The sequence below is a fragment of the Pleurodeles waltl genome, chromosome 8 (assembly GCF_031143425.1).
Source record: "Pleurodeles waltl isolate 20211129_DDA chromosome 8, aPleWal1.hap1.20221129, whole genome shotgun sequence".
Lineage (NCBI taxonomy): Eukaryota > Metazoa > Chordata > Amphibia > Caudata > Salamandridae > Pleurodeles > Pleurodeles waltl.
This window is the reverse complement of record NC_090447.1, coordinates 15,977,117-15,999,868: the sequence shown is the minus strand read 5'-3', so window position 1 is coordinate 15,999,868 and position 22,752 is coordinate 15,977,117. Positions and strand designations below refer to the sequence as shown.

The 22,752-nt window shown below is 44.2% G+C and overlaps 1 protein-coding gene across 1 annotated transcript in view; it reads right to left on the bottom strand.

Annotated features, from left to right (window-relative positions):
- The window catches only part of LOC138249294 (extracellular calcium-sensing receptor-like), a 197,546-nt gene extending 175,330 nt beyond the window's left edge, over positions 1-22,216 (bottom strand). The window contains exons 1-4 of the mRNA XM_069203251.1: positions 22,188-22,216; positions 19,589-19,880; positions 6,452-7,285; positions 1,057-1,284 (exon numbers count right to left, since the gene is read on the bottom strand). Of these exons, the coding sequence (XP_069059352.1) occupies positions 1,057-1,284; positions 6,452-7,285; positions 19,589-19,880; positions 22,188-22,216 (1,383 nt within the window). The remainder of the gene's footprint in view (positions 1-1,056; positions 1,285-6,451; positions 7,286-19,588; positions 19,881-22,187) is intronic.
- Positions 22,217-22,752: the final 536 nt, after the last annotated feature.

Sequence of the window (22,752 nt, the reverse complement as noted above, 5' to 3'; positions counted from 1 at the left end):
GAATCATCCCATGCAGCCAATACAACACAAACAATATTTTACATTTACAGTAGAATACTCTTCACCCATTTATATTCACACAAAATTAATTCAGAGATACCAGACATTTGCTGGACAAGTTCAACGCAGCATTCTGACCTAAAACACCTACTTTTCGTATGCCCTTCTGTCACTGATTTTTGGTTGAAAGTTTGGAAGCAAATTAATTCCATCTTTGATTCTCATGTGCCTTTCTCAATATCTAATTTGTTTTTGGGATTCTATCAGATGACTGGGCAGATGTTTTATTAAACGTTAAGATATTAGACTTCTAATTAGCAGTGGCCTTGCAGCAATTCACAGCAAAATGGAAAGATCTTACTCAACTATCATTCAAAGCATGGTGGTGTGTAGTCTGTGACAATCATAGACTGGTCACAAAAGGTATGCAACCTTTATTGCTTGTCCTAGAAAGAGAAGAGTTGTGGACTCCGGTTACATCTTTCCTCAACAAATCTGCCAAGGCTTCAAATGCACCTTCACATGATGCACAAGAAGTTCTTCAACCTTTTTGACTTTCCATGTTTGAAAAATATCTTCTACCATTGCCTATATTATTAACTCTTTGGTATATTTTATTCAGACTATTCTTTATGTGAACCACATATATACTCCCTCCTCTCTTTTCTCTTCCATTTTTTAAATATATTTGTGCTGACATTGCATTTCACTGTAATTTATTCCTTACTTATTGATTATTCTTTGGTTATAATTTATTAATCTAATATACATTTATGTTAAAACTCAAAACACATTAAAGAAGCATATAGTGTATCTCCCTAATCGGGGAGGGTGGCAAAGCATAGGTCATTAATTTGTCAGTAGGAGAAATATGTCATTTAAATTTGATATTTTATATTTTGTTTTCTTGATATGAATGTTCTACATATATTTTGATGTGAGAAAAAGACTAAATGAACACAAGCACAGACTTTCCTACCATTCATTAGCCTTTCATACTACACTCATGCATGCACTCATTCCAAAAGCAATATTAAAATATGCAAAGGCTCTCACCTGAGAGGATCCAAAACTCCACTGAATGGCACTATCATTGACAATGACGTCTTTGCCTTCTTGTGCAGATGGGTCTAGTTTCCCTACTTTTACTAGCTGGAACTCATCATCCTGAGATATCTGGATATTAAGAATGTCATATGCTGCAGGGGCATCTCCATTTGCATCAAAGAATATTTCATGCCCAGTAGGTGTCCTGAAGTACACATTTTTCAGATAGTAAAGGATCTGCAGATGGAAGTGTTATAAGCCAACATTGTGAACAATTGACAATTCCTATATCCTACTGCAAAATTTCAGCCCATATATATGTATGTCTTTTGTGGTGCAAGGCAGTGCAGCAAGTCACCTTGCTGTGCTGGCCTGCGTCACAAGGAAAAGGCAGGAACATGTTGTTTTTATGCAATGTGACACATTCCCATAGTGTAAAACAACAGAGCAATTTGCATTGCCTTGCCTTGATCTATATTTTAGATGCCATTAAAAGCTCTGCAAAGTGGCTTACCATTGATTTCTTGGTTTGTGCCATGCATGTACAATGTTGCGTGGTGTAAGCATGACCAAAACTACTTATAAAAATGCCCCTTTATGTTACTTACAAAGCATGCATTAGTATGCATTGGAATTCCAAAAACCTCTCCTTGTTTCAACTTTAGCATTCATCTAGGAATAAAAGATCCTGTACCAGAGAATTTTTGTCTTTGCAAGAAACTCTTGCAGGCTCATTTCACACCTGCTTATCTGGAAGATTTGATGTAGCTCCATGGTCAGCTGCCTAAGCAACAGTGTTCAACTTGAACACTGTTTTCCCCTGCATTAGTATTTAGAATGGTCATTGTTGTTTCACCTTGTGCGCCTCTACTTAAGATTTGTAGGTTACCGAGAACATATTGACTTCTGTACCTGCAATAAAATCTTGTATAATAATTTATTTTCTGCAGGTGTCAGAGATCTGTTTGACTCTTATTTTCAGAATTGTGATCTCTCAAGCACTTACCCTTTCAACACATCCTTCACATTTCACCCTCACCCTAATTCTTCCCTGATTCCTGATTCTTCCTTTGTTATGCTTACTTGAATAAGAAAATGCACTTACCTTTATTTACCTTCAATCCCAATTCACAACCTTTCCTACAACAGTCATTATAGAAAACTTAACAACTCTCCAATGTTCTTAGTAACTCAAGATCTTTCAACACAACACTTACTATCTTCTCTCAAACTGGATTCAAACATTGACCTTCTTTTCTTCAACTGAATTTGATCTGATCAATCATACACATAGCCATACATGCTGGCTACAAAATATTTATGACAAATTGCATCCCAAAGAAGAGTGTTGTTCAAAAAGAGTTAGCACCTCTAATCCATCCATTGTGTCAAAATGTCAATCACTGTTTACCTACTATTATCTTGCTCTATTTTTCACTTCCTAACTATTCCCTATCTGCAGAACAATTACTTACAATTCCACATTTCATTATCAAATCAAATCATTAACATTTATAAAGCGCGCTACTCACCCGTGCGGGTCTCAAGGCGCTAGGGGAAAAAGGGGGGGGGGTTATCGCTGCTCGAACAGCCAGGTCTTTAGGAGTCTCCGGAAAGCGGAGTGGTCCTGGGTGGTCCTGAGGCTGGGGGGGAGGGAGTTCCAGGTCTTGGCCGCCAGGAAGGAGAAAGATCTCCCACCCGCCGTGGAGCGGCGGATGCGAGGGACAGCAGCGAGTGCGAGGCCAGAGGAGCGGAGGGGGCGGGTGGGGACGTAGAAGTTGAGGCGTCTGATGAGGTATTCCGGTCCCTTGTCGTGGAGGGCTTTGTGTGCGTGGGTGAGAAGTCGGAAGGTGATCCTTTTGCTGACTGGGAGCCAATGCAGGTGTCTCAGGTGTGCGGAGATGTGGCTGCTGCGGGGTACGTGGAGGATGAGGCGGGCCGAGGCGTTTTGAATGCGCTGCAGGCGATTTTGGAGTTTGGCTGTGGTCCCGGCGTAGAGGGTGTTGCCGTAGTCCAGGCGGCTCGTGACGAGGGCGTGGGTCACGGTTTTTCTGGTGTCGGCGGGGATCCAGCGGAAGATCTTGCGGAGCATGCGGAGGGTGAGGAAGCAGGCGGAGGACACGGCGTTGACTTGCGTGGTCATGGTGAGAATAGGGTCCAAGATGAAGCCGAGGTTGCGGGCGTGGTCTGTGGGGGTCGGTTCGGTGCCGAGGGCCGTGGGCCACCAGGAGTCGTCCCAGGCGGACGGGATGTTGCCGAGGATGAGGACTTCCGTTTTTTCAGAGTTCAGCTTTAGGCGGCTGAGCCTCATCCAATCTGCAACGTCCTTCATGCCCTCTTGTAGGTTGGTCTTGGCGCTGGCGGGGTCCTTGGTGAGGGAGAGTATAAGTTGGGTGTCGTCGGCGTAGGAGGTGATGATGATGTCGTGCTTGCGTACGATGTTGGCGAGGGGGCTCATGTAGACATTGAAGAGTGTTGGGCTGAGTGATGAGCCTTGAGGTACGCCGCAGATGATCTCGGTGGGTTCTGAGCGAAACAGAGGGAGGTAAACTCTTTGGGAGCGGTTTGCGAGGAAGGAGGCGATCCAGTCCAGGGCCTGGCCTTGGATTCCGGTGGAGCGGAGGCGGGTGATTAGGGTGCGGTGACAGACGGTGTCAAAGGCAGCCGAGAGGTCGAGAAGAATGAGGGCGACTGTTTCACCGTTGTCCATCAGGGTTCTGATGTCGTCTGTGACTGAGATGAGGGCGGTTTCAGTGCTGTGGTTGGTTCGGAATCTGGTTTGTGAGGGGTCGAGCAGGTTGTTGTCTTCCAGGAAGGTGGTCAGCTGTTTGTTGACGGTCTTCTCTATTACTTTGGCTGGGAAAGGCAGAAGAGAGATGGGGCGGAAGTTTTTCAGGTTATTTGGGTCAGCCGTAGGTTTCTTTAGTAGGGCGTTGACTTCGGCGTGTTTCCAGCATTTGGGGAAGGTAGCAGAAGAAAAAGAAGAGTTGATGACGGTCTGGAGGTGCGGGGCGATGATGTCGTCGGCCTTGTTAAAGATGAAGTGCGGGCAGGGGTCCGAAGGGGCGCCGGAGTGAATAGAGTTCATGATGGATTTGGTTTCTTCCGTGTTGATGTGGGTCCAGTTGTTGAGGGTGATGGCTGGGGATTCATGGTCCCTTCATAGAATCTGTCCCTAATATTACTCTAAAACATCAAAACCTCTACATACTGTGTGATTTCAGTACCTTGACAAACCCAAATTCCCTTTTTTGAAATGTTTATTGTAGATTGCTGAAACTAGGCCCAAATTCTACAAACACACCTGGAGATATGCTGGCTATTCATTGTGATTCTAAACCTGAGTCAAATATCGCATGAACTGAACTGATAATGCTACATATCCTTCACATAATTTAACGTCCAACCAACTCCATAGCTCTGACTGATTAAACTTTGACTACAGCATGAAAACAGCTGGGCTGCACTACTTTCTATGATTTGATTGGAAAATAATCTCAGTTTAACAGTTGCATCCATGGTTGACATCTGTCCTCAGCGACATCATGCCAGCAAAAAGCATGACAACCTCCCAATAAGGTGGCAAAACTGGCTCAAAAGATCTCTCAAAAAGATTAACAAGCCCAAATTGACTGATGCAAAACTGCTTCAAAATCCTCACATCTGCAGTCAGAAATGGGAAAGGAAAAAGTCCACACAATTACCATTGCATTATGACAAATCATCATATCCGAGGAATTTAACAAGAAGTTAGAGAATTCCTGAGTGCTCGGTATTAAACCTCTTGCTAAGCCTCTGTCCAGTGATGACAACTTCAGTAATCTCACAAAGGCTTTGGTGAATCAAGAGTCTTTCCAGATCCCTGTCCAACCCATGTATTAAGCCCCATCCTCATCAACAGCTCAGCTACCATCCCTGCCAGAGCCCACATGAACCTCTTCTTGACTGGCCAATTCACCAAAGAACTTAAAACGTCCAGCATCATATTTGTGCTAAAAACACAGACACTGCTTATGTCCAATTATCAGTTTACATAGTCATAGCACAAAAGAGAGCATATCGTTCTAACACCAAAGCAGGATTTTGCCTTGTTAGGAGCACAGACTTTAGACCTATTGTAACATGGAAAGATATCAAAACTACTTTGTACTCTAAAAGTTGAGCAAGTTCCTGAGTCTACAAAGTTATATATTGACTGCTACAACTTTTTTTATGTGTTGTGGCCTGTCCATCAGGATCTGCCTATTCACTTTAATTCGGCTAATTAGAGCATACCTGCACACTAACAGTAAAGATATATGTAAATGTTTTAAAGCGTTAACCCCTTAATGCCCACCTGAGCACCTTTTAAATGTTAATTTATTTCAGAGTTCCATAACCTTAAGGAGGAAAAAGATCTTTTGATCACGTTCATCGTTTCTCTATAAGGCTTTGAGGCTCAGAGATGACTTGCAAAATCCTTGTCATGCATGACAGGGGTAGTTTATTCCACGTAATACATAGTCACACCATCAGCATTCCCACAATTGGTACACAGATGTGTCCTGTGAAAGAAAAATCATTTTTGCAAACTTGATAAATGAAATACAATTTATAATGCAAAATTAACACATCAAAAAATATGTTAGATGTTTTTTGCAAAAAGATATTAGAATTAGTTTAATAGAAGCCTGTTTTTTTTTCCTTTTTAAGTTATAGTAACTCAGAATGTGTAGAAACATGCAAATATATTCTTACTTTTCCATAGTTACCTAGGAGGTGCAAGTAATAAAACTGTTGCCATCAATATTTTCTTTTTGGTTGTAACTGAACAGGTAAAAAAATAGAGCAGAGGAAATAAAAGCAATATTTATTTTTCATTGTATAAAAGGTGCCTAAATAAAACTCTGTGACCTGATGGCTGTGGCAGCAGCCATTGCAAGTCAGAACTCAATTGTACTCATTTATGACAGTTAAGTTCTGAAATCATGTTTTTGTATTCAGCGACTGGGTGCATCACAAGTTGCCAATTAGAGATAGGCTTTAACACAGGGATTCCAGAATTCCATGTTTTATAATGGCACAAAGGATGATGTAATTTACAATGTGTGTGATTTACATGATAAAATGTCATGGGTCACGCCACCTCACCCTTTCACCCTTCCATCCATCTCTTACTCTCCTCTGACTCATTCCTCCACGGTATTTCTTTAAACATTTCACTTTCTATAATTTCTCTGAATTGTTTTAAATTTAATTTCTGTGACTGCACTCAGAATGTTAAATTTCCATTCCTCTGCTAAGGTTTAATTAAGGACAACCACCGATAGAATGATATGGATCATATTTTAAATACAGGCATGCATATTTACAGGGCACGTTAAGTCATCATTCTCATGAAATAAAAACAATGCTTGACAGTTACCTGCCAGGGTTTCATGTCATTGGTGTCGGCACATGATCCATTGAGGAATGGCCCTTGGCCTGGCACGCAGGCAACCAGATTGCTTAAGGCATGGGCAAAAGCATGGACTGCAAGGTAACCATGGTAACTGTAGCTCAGGTCGTTTAACTCAAATAAAACTCTGGTCATGTTTTCCAGGTTCTCTTGTCCAGAACAGGTGCCTGGGCTCTCTTTGGCAGGAGTCTTTTCAGTTCTAATTTCCTCTTTGAACTTACAATTAAATGTTTTCTCCCAGAGGATTCTTATGAATATATCATCAGGGTATCTGGAAGGATGAATGTGAGATACAAATTCTTCAAAGCCAGGCATGGGCTTGGTGTAAGGTGCTACCCCCAGAGACCCATTCAGTATTTTCCAAGCGAGGTTGCCCAGTAAGCCTGGGCCAATTGCAAAAGCTGCAGTGAAGACCCAGACTTTGCTGGTTACATTGTGTTCATAAAGAGTTTGAAGAAACACTTTGGCATGGACATCGGGGCTGTGAACAATGATCACCTTTACTGAGTGTCTCTGGATCAGTTTTACAACTTGCAGGATCCGTTGTCTGGAGAAACGAAGACTTATTTGTTCCATAAAGGCCACACAGCCACCATTGTCTTCAATGCCTCTCCTTATGCCCTGGCCTCCATGTATTCCCACCTCGTCATTAGAGATTATCATTCCAACCCAGGTCCATTGGAAGTGTCCCATTAACCTGGCCAGACCAATGTTCTGGAATGAGTAATTGGGAACAGTCCGTAGAAAGGATGGGAACTGGAGCTTGTCACTGAGAGAAGAGAGGACAGATGCATGGCTTATCTGTTAAAGGCAAAATATTAGCTAAGACATTGGTTAGGGTGAAACTGCATCTTCACTGACATTCCTTTTCTTTGAGAGTAGTCTCTGTTAAACTAAGGTTCAAGAAGTTAGCTAGCACAGAGCACCAGATCAGTGTTTATTTGGCAAGATAATATACCAATACTCGTAAAGCACACATGCTACTATTTCCTGAAAAGTGTTGCTCAAGGACATCAGGCCTCATTGATGAAAACAGTTCTAAATCTGCACCCATTCAATTACAGGCTCATCTAAAAGCTCACATGAATGCACATTTATGACCATTTGACTTTGACAGATATACATAACATTTAAATGTATCTTATACTCAGTAGTAGAATATCTATTAGTCACTTCCATAGCCACATGCTAACCCAGATGGGACCACTACTTTTTATTGACAGCTCCCCATCACTCAAACTACCTACCAAGTCATATCAATTACTTCCAATCAGTGAGGCAGGTCAGATCAATCGTCAGCAGCTATCCCCCACCCTGCCCACCTATCCTGACATGATTCAACAAAGGGGAAGCTGTCCAAAGGGAATGATGTCTCTTTAGTAGATCAGTAACCACCCCTTTTAAGGAGTAAGCAATATTCCAATGCTTTGCAACCACAATTTCCTCTCACTGTGATTCGCTGTCACTAATTGAGATTTGGAAGGTTTTTTCTCACTCTCAAAAAATAAGGTCAGTAAATATAAAAAATGTCATTTGTACTCACAAACCCTGTTGTCACCTGGGCTCTCATTATCCTAATGAGGCTGCTAGAATTGGGTGGCAGTACCACCTGAATTGTGGGGAACTGAGTCCAATCCCACACAATGTGACAACTGTTGGTTTAATCTGGTTTCCGGCAAACTAGCAGCGCCTCTCCTCTGCCCAAGAGCAGGAATGATTGTGGCAACTGGGCACATGACAGAAATGACTTCTCAGGGAAATCGTTGTGGATCAGATCTCATCCTTTTCTCTCAGTTACAAAAGATCTCACATATGCAAAGACAAACAGAGGCAGAAGATGATTCAATAGGATTTATTGAATTAGCTGCTTCTTAGATAAAATGGCATGAGATGCAATAATAAGAATGATGAAACATGTTAAAAGCAAGACTGTGACAAGACAAGTGAAACACAGAAAAAGTCCCACCATACTGTTGCTAAGCACGGTTCCTACCTAAGCTATGTTGGAACACAGCATGCTAAGTCTTAATTCACCCATCAGGATTCCCCCTGGGAAGGCATCATCCCCCAAACCTGAGTGTGCTTGTTGTCTAGAGAAACACCATCCCCAAATAAGCAAGGGACCGGTAGTCTCAGCAAGCAGCTGTAGCGAAGTCAATCATCAAGCGGTTGTAGTCATCTTGCTGGAACCTCCCTCTAATGTGCCTGGTACAAGGGAATGCTTTTATAATAAAACAGCTTGTGTTCTAGGAAAATGTCCCCACGTCAAAATACCTGTGTTTTCATGTATGTTAGAGATCCAGTGTACCACTTTGTACTGAAAACCCTATCTCTACTGCAGGCACAGGTTGAAAGAGTGTCTTGCTAAAAGACGCAATGCTTTCCAAGGTAAAAGGATAACTAGATAAAGAAAATAAAACAGCACCACGCATGTGACCGATTCTAAAATAATAGAAGGAAACAGAATAAAATGTAACTAGGCTAAAGGGCACAAGCAGCAGATAAATTACTAAAATTGATTTACAACACTGATTATGGGAATAGCAGGGCTTGTGATTGAAAAATGATTTAATGCAGCTGGCCTAGGTGTAATAAAAACTAAAAACATTTGCTGCACAAAGGAGAAGTTGAAATAATGAGCTAACAAGATGGGTGAATTAAAGCAGTGCAGCACAAAATATGCAATATAAAGCAACACCGCTCAAAAGAGTCAAGTGACATACATGTAACTGCATTAGTGATGTAGGGCCTTATTTATATTTTTGAAGTTGGGACCTCCTCTGCCATGGCGATATAGAAAGGTACCCTGGCAGAGGTCCTGATGCCAAAATTTAGAAATGTGTATTGGGCAGAAGAACATTTCTACCCTTCACAGGATCTGCCATCAAGGCAGTTCCCGTGAACGCATTGTAACTTTGATGTATGGCTCTGTCAAGCATGACGAAGCCATACAGAAATTTACAAAGTTTTTTTTTCTTTCAAAAAGAAAACCCCAAATAGAAGCCATCCCCCACAGAAGGGTGTGGTTTTACTTCCCCTTATTACCAGAGTTTTCCTGGAGGTGACAGATAGTCAAGAAATGGCTATATATCTGCCCATCTAAACTGGGCCAGTGAACATATAGGCAATTCTCTGACTGCCCTTAACCCATCAGGCCATCGGAGAAGTTTGGCCACAACAGAGAAGGAAAAGTCCCCACCATCACCAAATTAAGGTCCACCCACTTTTAAGTTTGGCTGGTGGACCACTATGTTATCATGAATGATACTCTGTCACCATTGCTATGGAAGATCTTCTAACATATAAATCAGCCCTTTAGTATGGATGGCAGGGAGGCCAAATCTGACTGTAAAGAAAGAAGTACAGCTTAAGAGAAAGAGAAAGATCAGCAGCGGTTTACCAATATTGGTGTTTAGATTATTCCCACATCTTAGGCACAACATATAGGTGAGAGTCAAGGAAAGGGAAATGCTGAAATGACGAGAAGCTTGTTATTTACTCATCTAGCTTCCTTCAATTCAGAAAGGCATGGGGCCTGTTTGAGCTGTTTTAGGAACACTGAGCCAGATATGCAAAGCATTTTTGAGGTCACAGAAGTGGGCCATTTGGAACTTCATAAATGCATCTATGATTACAAACCATTAACAGTGACTTGGTAACAAGCTACCTAATTTGAATTTGGGTTGCCACCAAAAATGGAATTACTACATAGAAGGGGCATGTTTTGGACACCACTTCCAAATTGGAATCCGAGTCATATATACTAATGTTTTTCGACCGAAATGCAGTCAAAAAACATTTGTACTTTACCACCAGCTCAAAGTTGGTGCTACCTTATTCGCAAATGGGAATAGATCCCCTTGGGATGGTTTTCCCTTGAAGAATGTTAAAAAATACAAAATAAAATGTTTCATCTTTTTTAAACACATCCTATTTTCCTTGAAGGAAAACGGGCTGCTTTTTAAAAAAAATTATATATGCGATTACCAAATAGCAATTTGCAAAAAGTCACTATTTGGTAATCGCTATTACTAATGTCAACACACCCGGCCCATTATTTGTTAACAAATTAAGATAACAATGTATTTTATGTGCATATGAAATATTATAAACATTTTTATCACAGCTGTTTATTAATTTGTAAAGCATACCCTTTTAAGCTTTTTTGATGTGGGGGCATTCTATAGTTAAATGAAGTGTTAGGGATGTCTGTAAGTATGAGTTGCACTTTATTGGTGCTTAAAAAGATGCATAAATGGTGAAAGAGAGATTGCACTGCAATATGTGCACTGACATACAGTCATGGATTTGGGTAATCCTTAACCTGGCAATTCCAGTGGTGGCCCTCCACAGCTACCACACTTACGTGCTTAGTATTTGAGTTATCATGGGTGAACACAGGAGTCACACTCTGTGACTTTTGAGAAATACTAGCACATAGTATAAGGAAATCTATCTTATCCTGTGTTCTCTCCTGATATTGGTGTGGGCATCTGGTTTGTTCACCTCCTCTGTTGCTGCAGCCTGCTGGTCTTGCCCAGCCACATGTGCCTTATTTAAAGGACGTGCTTTAATTTTTAAATTAGCACCATTGCCACTCAGTAAAGGCAACTGTTTGTTCAGGTCACTTGCACAGCTCTGCAGAGGATTCAACCCATGTAACAGCAAAGTAAATATGTGTCTACTTCCTAATAGAAATCAGCATGAGCTTTTATACTGCAGGTTTTCTTAGCACCTTCGGCTGCAGGACATGTCCCCTGCTATATAAAATGTACTGTATCGTTGAATGTGTAACCTTTCACTGGGACACCCTAGCAAACCTAGAGGCAGATTTAAGGAAAGTGCCACTGCACTCAGTGCCGCAGCACTTTTCTTGGCTCCTTAGCGCCCCCCCTACTGCCGACATGTGTGCGCCGTATTTAAAATACAGCGCACCATGACGCAGGGTAAGGGGCAATAGCATCATCTTTTTGACGTGGAATGATCTGTGGTGACAGTAAACTCCTGTTACCAACTATATTTCAAGAGGTGTGAGTTATGACGTACACCTGCGTACAATCAATGAGAGGAGATTGTAAGCACATACATGTTCGGGTTTAGAATTACACTCACATCACACTTTTCATTGTGTCTGTCTTCCAGCTGCCATTCAAAGGCACGGATGGGAGAGAGGAGATCTGTGTTCTCTCTCATGTGACCAATTAGAATCTGTATCACTTTAACATATACTGAACTGAGACCAGGAAGACTTAATGGAAACATGTCTTCCCGGAGCCTGGGAAAGTTCTTAACACTGAAAAACTGAGAGTGGGCAGCCTGGAAACGTTAGTAGGAGTGGCTATCCTTCACTAAAAGTGACTTAGTGGTTAATCTTTAAAACACTTTGGCCCACATGTAGGAATAATTTTTGAGGTTGCAATTGGCCTCATTCCCAGAATTTGTTGCCAGTTCGCAATTAGGGTTTTGCCATTCAGTATGTTTAAGGAATGTGTTGAGTGTGTCCTTTCCTGATACCGAATCAGTACAAATGTTTTGTGATTGAAATGCGGTCACAAAACAGTCACAATTTACCATTAATTGAAAGTTGGTGGTAACCCATTCATAAATGGGACAATGTCCCCAAGGGACCCTTTCCCCTTTGAGAGTGGTTGGGGAAATATGGACCACTGTCTACTCTTAAAAAATGAAACTTCAAAAAGTTAAATTTTTATTTTTGAACGCATCCTGTGTTCCTTTAGGGAAAATGGGCTGCGTTTAAGATTGATTTATTGAAAAGCAAATCACACATGGTGCTGACCCCAGCAGGACACCATTGCTATGACGGCTATAATTCCTAATGGGTCGCAAATTGCAAAATACCTCATTAATATTCATGGGGTAGGTCTACTTGTGACCCACTTGGAATTCTTAATGAAACTCAAAATAATTGAATACATTAGAAATAGCGATTTCCTAATTTAGATTAGGAAATAGCAATTCATGACTTGCGCACTTGTAGCCCTTTGTTCACTGCTACACTATAAACAAATCTGCCTATAGATAAAGAGGGGAGATGTCCACCCTGCCAGTTGCAATGATGAATCAGTGCATTTTTAATGTGCCACACAGTTTGCACTTGCCCCTAGAGCATTTATGTGCTTTACATGTGCACCACCTTTTTTGGGGTGCATTAACCGTTTCTGTGCCTTTGACGAGGTGACCTCGTCCAAGGCTACAGTTCCTGTGTGCCTTGGACAAAGTCACCTCGTCCAAAGCACATGAACTTGGGGGAGCACTAGCGTGCCCCCCGGTGCACCCCCCTCCCCCCCCAAGGCGGGGATGCAAGGTGAAGACTTTCTCCTTCCACCCCCGACCCCCGTGACGTCAGCGCGTGCTGATTTGTCACAGGGGCCTCCCCCACCGCGCTGGTGATTGAAAGAGAAATGCTCAGCATTTCTCTTTCAATGACGTGGGGGAGGCCCGGAGGGGCTTCAAAGTGAAGGAAATGCATTTCCTTCCCTTTCAAGTCTCTCCCAGGGTTTCAAAAGCCGGATTGCTTGCAATCCGGCTTTTGAAACCCCACTAGACACCAGGGATTTTTTTTTCTCCAGAAAGTGACAAAAGGGAGCGACCCCTTGGGCAAGGGTCGCTCCCAGGGGGGGAGAGGGTGAGGGGGGGGGAATTTTTGGGAAGGCCTTTTCTGCCCAGGGGGGGGGGGGGGCAGAAACCTCTAGGCACCAGGGATCATTTTTTTTTTTTTTTTGGTGGGGAGCGACCCCTTAGGCAAGGGTCGCTCCCCTAGGGGGCAAATTATATTTAGGCCATTTCTGCCCCCCTTGGGGGCAGATTGGCCTATTTTGATGAGGCCAATCTGCAGAGGGGGCAGAAACCACTAGACACCAGGGAGTTTTTTTTCTTTACGTGAATTTCACGCAAGGGGAGCGACCCCTTAGGCAAGGGTCGCTCCCTGGGGGGGGGGGGAATTATTTTACGCCATTTCTGCACCCAGGGGGGGGCAGAAACCTCTAGGCGGCAGCGTAATTTTTTTTTTGTGTTTTTTTTTTTTGTTTGTTTGTTTTTTTAGACGTGGGGAGCGACCCATTAGGCAAAGGTCGCTCCCCTGGGGGGCAAATTGTATTTAGACCATTTCTGCCCCCTTTGGGGGCAGATTGGCCGATTTTAGGTCAATCTGCCCCCAAGGGGGCAGAAACCACTAGGCACCGGGGATTTGTTTTTTGGCATCAATGTCACGCAGGAGGAGCGACCCCGTAGGCAAGGGTCGCTCCTGGGAGGGGGGGTGCGTTGGGGTGTTGGGTGGGCAAATGTATTTTAGGCCATTGCTGCAGATCGGCCTATTATCAGGCCGATCTGCCCCCAGGGGGGGCAGAAACCTCTAGGCACCAGGGCAATTTTTTGTTTGTGTTTTTTTTTTTTTGTTTTTTTTTTTTTTAGAGATGGAGAGCGACCCATCAGGCAAGGGTCGCTCCCCTGGGGTGCAAATTGTATTTAGACCATTTCTGCCCCCCTTGGGGGCCGATTGGCCGATTTTAGGTCAATCTTCCCCCAAGGGGGCAGGAACCACTAGGCACCGGGGATTTGTTTTTTGGGCGCCAATGTCACGCAGGGGGAGCGACCCTGTAGGCAAGGGTCGCTCCCAGGCAGGTGGGGTTTGGAGGGGTGGGGGGTAAAATTTATTTTAGGGCATTTCTGCCCCCCCCTGGGGCTGGCTGAGCTAGAGGCCAAAATCCACAGGTAAGCACTTTGCAAAAAACACCTCTGTTTTCTGTGAAAAAATATGTTGTGTCCACGTTGTGTTTTGGGCCATTTCCTTTCATGGGCACTAGGCCTACCCACAGAAGTGAGGTACCATTTTTATCGAGAGACTCAGGGGAACGCTGGGTGGAAGGAAATTTGTGGGTCCTCTCAGATTCCAGAACTTTCTGCCACCGAAATGATAGGAAAAAGTGTTTTTTGGCCAAATTTTGATGTTTGCAAAGGATTCTGGGTAACATAACCTGGTCAGAGCCCCACAAGTCACCCCATCTTGGATTCCCCTGGGTTTCTAGTTTTCAAAAATGCACTTGTTTGCTAGGTTTCCACAGGCGCCGGCTGAGCTACAGGCCAAAATCCACAGGTAGGAACTGTTTTCTATGAAAAAATGTGATGTGTCCACGTTGTGTTTTGGGCCATTTCCTTTCTTGGGCACTAGTCTTACCCACACAAGTGAGGTATCATTTTTATGGGGAGACTTAGGGGAATGCTGGGTGGAAGGAAATTTGTGGCTCCTCTCTGATTCCGGAACTTTCTGTCACCAAAATGTGAGGAAAATGTGTTTTTTTAGCCAAATGTTGAGGTTTGCAAAGGATTCTGGGTAACAAAACCTGGTCAGAGCCCCACAAGTCACCCCATCTTGGATTCCCCTAGGTCTCTAGTTTTCAAAAATTTACAGGTTTGGTAGGTTTCCCTAGGTGCCGGCTGAGCTAGAGGCCAAAATCTACAGGTAGGCACTTTGCAAAAAACCCCTGTTTTCTTTCAAAAAATGGGATGTGTCCACGTTGCGTTTTGGGGCATTTCATGTCACAGGCGCTAGGCCTACCCACACAAGTGAGGTATCATTTTTATCGGGAGACTTGGGGGAACGCTGGGTGGAAGGAAATTTGTGGCTCCTCTCTGATTCCAGAACTTTCTGTCACCGAAATGTGAGGAAAATGTGTTTTTTTAGCCAAATTTTGAGGTTTGCAAAGGATTCTGGGTAACAGAACCTGGTCAGAGCCCTACAAGTCACCCCATCTTGGATTCCCCTAGGTCTCTAGTTTTCAAAAATGCACAGGTTTAGTATGTTTCCCTAGGTGTCGGCTGAGCTAGAGGCCAAAATCTACAGGTAGGCACTTTGCAAAAAACACCTCTGTTTTCTTTCAAAAAATGGGATGTGTCCACGTTGCGTTTTGGGGCATTTCCTGTCGCGGGCGCTAGGCCTACCCACACAAGTGAGGTATCATTTTTATCAGGAGACTTGGGGGAACATAGATTAGCAAAACAAGTGTTATTGCCCCTTGTCTTTCTCTACATGTTTTCCTTCCAAATATAGGAGAGTGTGTAAAAAAGACATCTATTTGAGAAATGCCCTGTAATTCACATGCTAGTATGGTCACCCTGTAATTCAGAGATGTGCAAATAACCACTGTTCCTCAACACCTTATCTTGTGCCCTTTTTGGAAATACAAAGGTTATCTTGATAGCTATTTTTTACTCTTTATATTTCAGCAAATGAATTGCTGTATTCCCGGTATAGAATGAAAACGCACTGCAGGGTGCAGCTCATTTACTGGCTCTGGGTACCTAGGGTTCTTGATGAACCTACAAGCCCTATATATCCCCGCAACCAGAGGAGTCCAGCCGACGTAACGGTATATTGCTTTCGATAATCTGACATTGCAGGAAAAAGTTACAGAGTAAAACGTAGAGAAAAATTGATGTTTTTTTCACCTCAATTTCAATATTTTTCTTTTTCAGTTGTTATTTTCTGTAGGAAACCCTTGTAGGATCTACACAAATGACCCCTTGCTGAATTCAGAATTCTGTCTACTTTTCAGACATGTTTAGGTTTCTGGGATCCAGCATAGGTTTCATGCCCATTTCTGTCACTGACTGGAAGGAGGCTGAAAGCACAAAAAATTGTAAAAATGGGGTATGTCCCAGTAAAATGCCAAATTTGTGTTGAAAAATTGGGTTTTCTGATTCAAGTCTGCCTGTTCCTGAAAGATGGGAAGCTGGTGAGTTTAGCACTGCAAACCCTTTGTTGATGTCATTTTCAGAGGAAAAACCACAAGCCTTCTTCTGCAGCCACTTTTTCCCATTTTTTTGAAAAAAACGAAATTTTCACTGTATTTTGGCTAATTTCTTGGCCTCCTTCTGGGGAACCCACAAAGTCTGGTTACCATCCCTAGGATGTTGAGAAAAAAGGACGCAAATTTGGCTTGGTTAGCTTATGTGGAGAAAAAGTTATGACGGCCTAAGCGCGAACTGCCCCAAATAGGCAAAAAAAGGCCTGGTACAGGAGGGTGAAGGCCTGGCAGCGAAGGGGTTAAGTGGGGGCATAGGCCCATAAGGGCCCTTAGTTTTGCATTTCCTAATTTGCAATTTCCTGTTAGGAAATCATAAATTTGGAAATGAAAAACCATTCCTACCTACGGTGTAGCATTTCCTAAATAGCGATTTCATAATATCGATTCCTACTATTGCCTTACAAAAATATTATTCTCAAAGAGCTAGGGTTTCAAGGTGGATCCCTTCCCTTGTGTGAATGGGTTACCACCACTTTTATACTGGGGTAAAGTATTTTTGTGTTTCGACCGGAATTCAGTTGCAAAACAGTAATACATACTATGTTTATTCAATATTTGGAAGGGACACCCTAAACACACGCCTTCCAAACACCAAGGGGCATATTTATACTCTCTTTGTGGCGAATGTGCGTCAAAATTTTTGACGCACATTCGGCGCAAACACTGCCCCATATTTACACTTTGACGTCAGACCCCGCGGGCGTCAAAGTTCCACCATGTGCGTCATTTTTTAGAAGGGGGAACCAGCCTTGCGTTAATTATATGCAAGGTAGGTGTTCCCTTCCAAAAAATGACTTTAAGGCCTGTGCCCCATATTTATACTGTGACGTCATTTTGACGCACAGGAGGGGGCAGGCCTTAAAAAACGGCGCCCAGACTGATGGGCGCAGTTTTTTAACGCCTGGGTCAGGGCAGGCGTTAAGGGACCTGTGGGCTCAGAAGGAGCCCAGAGGTGCTCTCCCATGCCCCCAGGGACACCCCCTGCCACCCTTGCCCACCCAAGGAGGATACCCAAGGATGGAGGGACCCATCCCAGGGAAGTTAAGGTAAGTTCAGGTAAGTATTTTTTTTCGGATTTTTTTTGTGGCATAGGGGGGCCTGATTTGTGCCCCCCTACATGGGACTATGCCCAATGACCATGCCCAGGGGACATAAGTCCCCTGGGCATGGTCATTGGGCAAGGGGGCATGACTCCTGTCTTTGCTAAGACAGGAGTCATTTCAATGGGGGTTGGGCGTAAAAAAAAATGGCGCAAATCGGGTTGAGGCCAAAATTTTGCCTCAGACCTGACTTGCCCCATTTTTTGATGCCCAAGCTCCATTTTCCCCTACGCCGGCGCTGCCTGGTGTGAGTCATTTTTTTTGACGCACACCAGTCAGCTGCGCCGGCTAACGTCATTCAATAAATAAGGCGCCCGCACGGCGCTTTGGAATGGAGTTAAAATTTTGGACGCACAACTGCGTTGGCGCAGTTGTGCGTCAAAAAGTATAAATATGGGCCCAAATCTCAAATACAAAACGTGTTTCAGTAACAAGTTGCTAAATCAAATTGTGCCTTTTGTACATTAGAAAAAGCATTTGACCTGATTCTGAGAATTGGGAGGCTTGCAAATGGAAAAATGCTTTGCAAATCTGTCTCTTGATTCGGCCTGGGTGGTCTGATGGAAGGTGGAGGTCCAAGTTGCAGATTGTGGGAAATGACATTTCAGAAGCTCCATGGTGCTGAGTGCTACTTTCTTGCGTAGGGTGTGGGTCCAGATGGGCTTATGGGTGGCAGCAAGGCGTCCTTCCTTTTTATTATTTTGACATTCTGCATGATGGATGTTGTAGCCTCTGGGAAGAAGGACAGCTCAGATGATGTGGTGGGCACAAACCATCTTTCTTTGATGAAGATGGCATCAAGTGTGTTGATAGGTGTACTGCAGAGCAAGCATCAATGGGCATGAGTTAGATATGTGTATGTATATATCAAACAATAAAAGGGGAACAGGCAAACTCTTAGGCACTCAAAAAGGTGCTGTGATTTCCCTTGACATGAACTTAGCCAACTTTATCGCACAGCCTTGTTAGCCTTTTAATGAGATTCTGTTGGAGTGTGTTTTGTAACTCATTTTAGACTAGCCTAAGCAGACCACCAAAAGGGCCCTCTTCAGCTACTGTGAAAATATAACCAATTGAGATGAGTTTTCCTAAAAGGACTTGGGATGCCTGAAAGGTTAGGCTGGGATGTTATTTGTCTGAACATCCGGTGTACACAAGGAATTATTTGTTAATGATTTTGATATCTGGAAAAATGCATTACTTCTGATGTAATTATATGTAGATGTAATGATATATCTATACAGCTTTTGTTGGTCTTTTACCTCCCACAATGGATCTACATACTCATAGGGAGAATAATCCAATTTATCAATTGAGAGATCTATTGGCATGATTTATTTTGTAATAAGACATTACACGTGGAATAGTATTTGGTGCAGAGTTGTTTTTCTCAGCCAGCGAGGGACTCACAAGTCATGGTTCCAGCTCCTTTAGTCTATGTAAATCAGGCATAAACATTCTTTATCATCTTCATTCCTCCGGTGTTAAACATTTTGGGGGTCATTCTAACTCTGGCGGGTGGCGGAGGCCGCCCGCCAGAGTTCCCCCCTCCAGAATACTGCACCGCGGTCAGAAGACCGCTGCGGTTATTCTGTGTTTCTCGCTGGGCTGGCAGGCGACCGCCAGAAGGCCACCCGCCAGCCCAGCGGGAAACCCCTCCCCACGAGGAAGCCGGCTCCGCATGGAGCCGGCGGATTGGGGAGGGTGCGACAGGTGCAGTTGCACCCGTCGCGAATTTCAGTGTCTGCTGAGCAGACACTGAAATTCTTCGTGGGGCCCTCTTATGGGGGCCCCTGCAGTGCCCATGCCATTGGCATGGGCACTGCAGGGGCCCCCAGGGGCCCCATGACACCCCATACCGCCATCCTGTTCCTGGCAGGCGAACCGCCAGGAACAGGATGGCGGTATGGGGTGTCGGAATCCCCATGGCGGCGCAGCAAGCTGCGCCGCCATGGAGGATTCAGCAGGGCAGCGGAAAACCGGCGGGACACCGCGTGTTTTCCTGTTCTGACCGCGGCCATACCGCTGCGGTCAGAATGCCCTGCGGAGCACCGCCAGCCTGTTGGCGGTGCTCCCACCGACCCCGGCCCCGGCGGTCAAGGACCGCCGGGGTCAGAATCACCCCCTTTATCTTAATTTATCGTCATGTATATTGTATCTCAAATATTTCTATCTATTACCTGTGGAAAGTGAAGAACTCCCATGATCCGGGCCATGGGGACACTCAAGGATGAAAGGGATTCTCCGATGATTCCAGCCAGTGGTGGATGTATGGAACACCTGTATCCTGGAACTAGCTGCATCTTTCCTGAGAGAAGCTCTAGAACCCCAGAAGATGCTCTGTTCTCTGACATGCAGGAGTCGAAAATGCGGAATCCTAGGGTGGCGTTTGGCAGCAGACGGGGATTTGAATTGATTTCTTCAGTGGCAAACAACATAGCCAAAATATCCCTGTAGTACCGGACACTGAACCTGAGGAATTAAGTAAATGATGGTCAGTTCTCTTTTTGTGGTACAATAACATCAGAAGGGTGACCATAATTTCCACAACACAACTGGTGTTGCCTACATGGAAACTACACACTGATGTGATCAAGAAGATCCCAGCAAGGCTTTGAAAACAACTGCATCTAACACTAACATGGTTCTTATACACACATAGATCAGGATTTCATGAAGGAGACTTGTAAACTTGGGTGTGCCTTAGAGAGAACGTCTGGACTGGCCGGCAAGCTAGCAAAAGATGCTGAAGGATATTTAGGACAGGTTCAATTTATGATGTGGTGAGCTGTAATTTCATAAATTAGCAGTAAACCTGAGTACTTTACCCAGCTCGATGGTAGAGGCAAGCACAACACTTTAATACATTCTGTTAGTTTCAAAATATGGGTAGGTGAAAATAGGATAGATCATGTTTTTGAGAGTTTACATTGCTGTGACACGATAAAAAGATATAGAATAGAATAGATTGTGAAGGAGACCCAGAAAAAGAACAAGATGAGTGGGTTGTAATAGGAAATAGAGGTTAATTTGAGTACTAAGAGCCTTAATGATTCAAGGTAAATAGGTAAATAGTATGTATTGTGAAACAAACCTGGCTCTCATGAGGATTATAAAAGGTAAACAATGGTGACTTAGGGGGTCATTCCGACCTTGGCGGGCGGCAACCGCCATGCGCCCGCCAATGCGGCCGCACTCATGCAGCCCCCATTCCGACATTCCCGCTGGGCCTGCGGGCGCAAACCAAGTTTGCGCCCGCCAGCCCAGCGGGAATGAGGCTGCAACACAGGAGCCGGCTCCTAATGGAGCCGGCGGTGTTGCGGCCGTGCCATGGGTGCAGTTGCACCCGTCGCAGTGAAAAGCTGGCCGGGGCCCTGTTAGGGGGCCCCTGCACTGCCCATGCCAGTGGCATGGGCAGTGCAGGGGCCCCCAGGGGCCCCAGGACACCCCTTACCACCAGCCTCTTCCTGGCGGTGCAAACCCGCCAGAAACAGGCTGGCGGTAAGGGGGTCATAATCCCCAGGGCAGTGCTGCTTGCAGCGCTGCCCTGGCGGATTATCACCGCCGGGGCATAAACGGCGGGAAACCGCCGGCCCCGGTAGGAATAGGGAAGGAAGCACCGCCAGCCTGTTGGCGGTGCTTCCGTAGAATGACCCCCTACATCTTTAGTGTCAGTTACAATTAAAGAACATATTGCAAAATATGTTCCCCTGGAGACACAGTAGACTTAGTAGATTGCCTGGCAATAACCCTGGTAAAATAGACTTGGTGAATAATTAATTAAATGCAGGTGGACCATAGGCTTAGTCACAGTCGACACTACTTAGTGATTAAACCCCTCTGGCAGCTCTATGGAGGAAGGGCTGTCAGAGTCAGACCCCTAATTTTACACACCTTATTTAGGGGCATACTTAAGAGCACGTAGTGCCACCTTAGCGCTACCATAGAATCATGTTTTTTTTACGCTAAGGCAACACTAAAATTGCTTTTTTCTCTGCTCCATATTTACAAAGTGGAGCAATGCATGCTTTGCTCCAATGTGTAACCCTTTGCACCACATTATACCTGTGGCAGGCGTAATGTATGTTAGGGGGTGTTCCAGCACTAAGAGGCCTGCTAAAATAGCGCAGTGAAACCTATGGGCCTCCCTGCACTTTGATGCACTTGCGTCAAAATGTGTGATGCTAGTGTAGCAAAGCACCACAACAGTGTCAAAAAGTTTGACACCATTGTGCTAACAACCACCATGGTGTGCTGTATTATAAATACTGCACAACCACAGTGTCTTTAGGTGCTTGTAGGGATGCACCACTTTTTCTTAAATATGTGCCTTAGATAGGAAGAATTAAAAGTCATTTTTTACTGCCAGTCACTCCCAGAAAACCCTGGTGGTAAGGGGCAATGAAGACTGCTAAATTTTCCTCTCATCATCGGGGAGGACTTCGATGGTAAGTGGTGCATTTTCATTTTTATTTTCAAAAAGAAAATTCACTTTAATATTTTCTTTTTGGAAAAAAAGCAACTTGTTTTGTGCATTGTGCAACTTGTCATGTTGACAGAGCCCACTACCAAATTACAGAAAACATTTGCAAGAACTGAGGTTCCTGCCAATGCTTTAGAAAACTTGAGCCCAGATTTATACTCTGTTTGCGCAAAATTAGCGTAATTGTTTTGAAGCTAATTCAACGCAAACTTAACTCCATATTTATATTTTGACACTAGACTAGTCTAGAGCTAAAATCTTGGAGTTAAAGTCATTTGTTGCTAACAACAACCTACCTTACGTCAATGAGATGCAAGGTAGGCATTCCTGGGCAAATAAAATTACTCTATGGCCCTAGCGCCTTAGTTATCCTCCCGTGCAAAAATGGTGCACTGGAGGGAGGCGGGCCTAAATAATGACGCTAAGCTTGCTTAGCACCATTATTTAAAGCCGGGATCAGGGCAGGTGTTAGGGGACCTGTAGGTCTATTTCTATGGTGGAGCACAATGGAACAAGTCCACTGGTGCCCTCCACAGGTCCCAGGGAAACCACCACCCACACTAGAGGGACGCCGGGGGATGGGGAACCCCATCCTGGGCAAGTATAGGTAAGTAGAGCCAAGCATTTTGATTCTTTTCTTAAAGTGCCATTAGGTGCCCTGAAATGTGCCCCCATACATGGCACTGGGTGCAGTGGCCATGCCCAGGGGACCCTTGTCCACTGTGCTGGGCATTGGAGTGGTGGGCATGACTCCTATCTTTTATAAGACAGGAGTAATTTGGTATGGATGGTTTTACATCAAGAAATGACGTTAGGCTGGTTAGAGGAATCTTTTTTTACTCTAACCAGCCTAACATCATT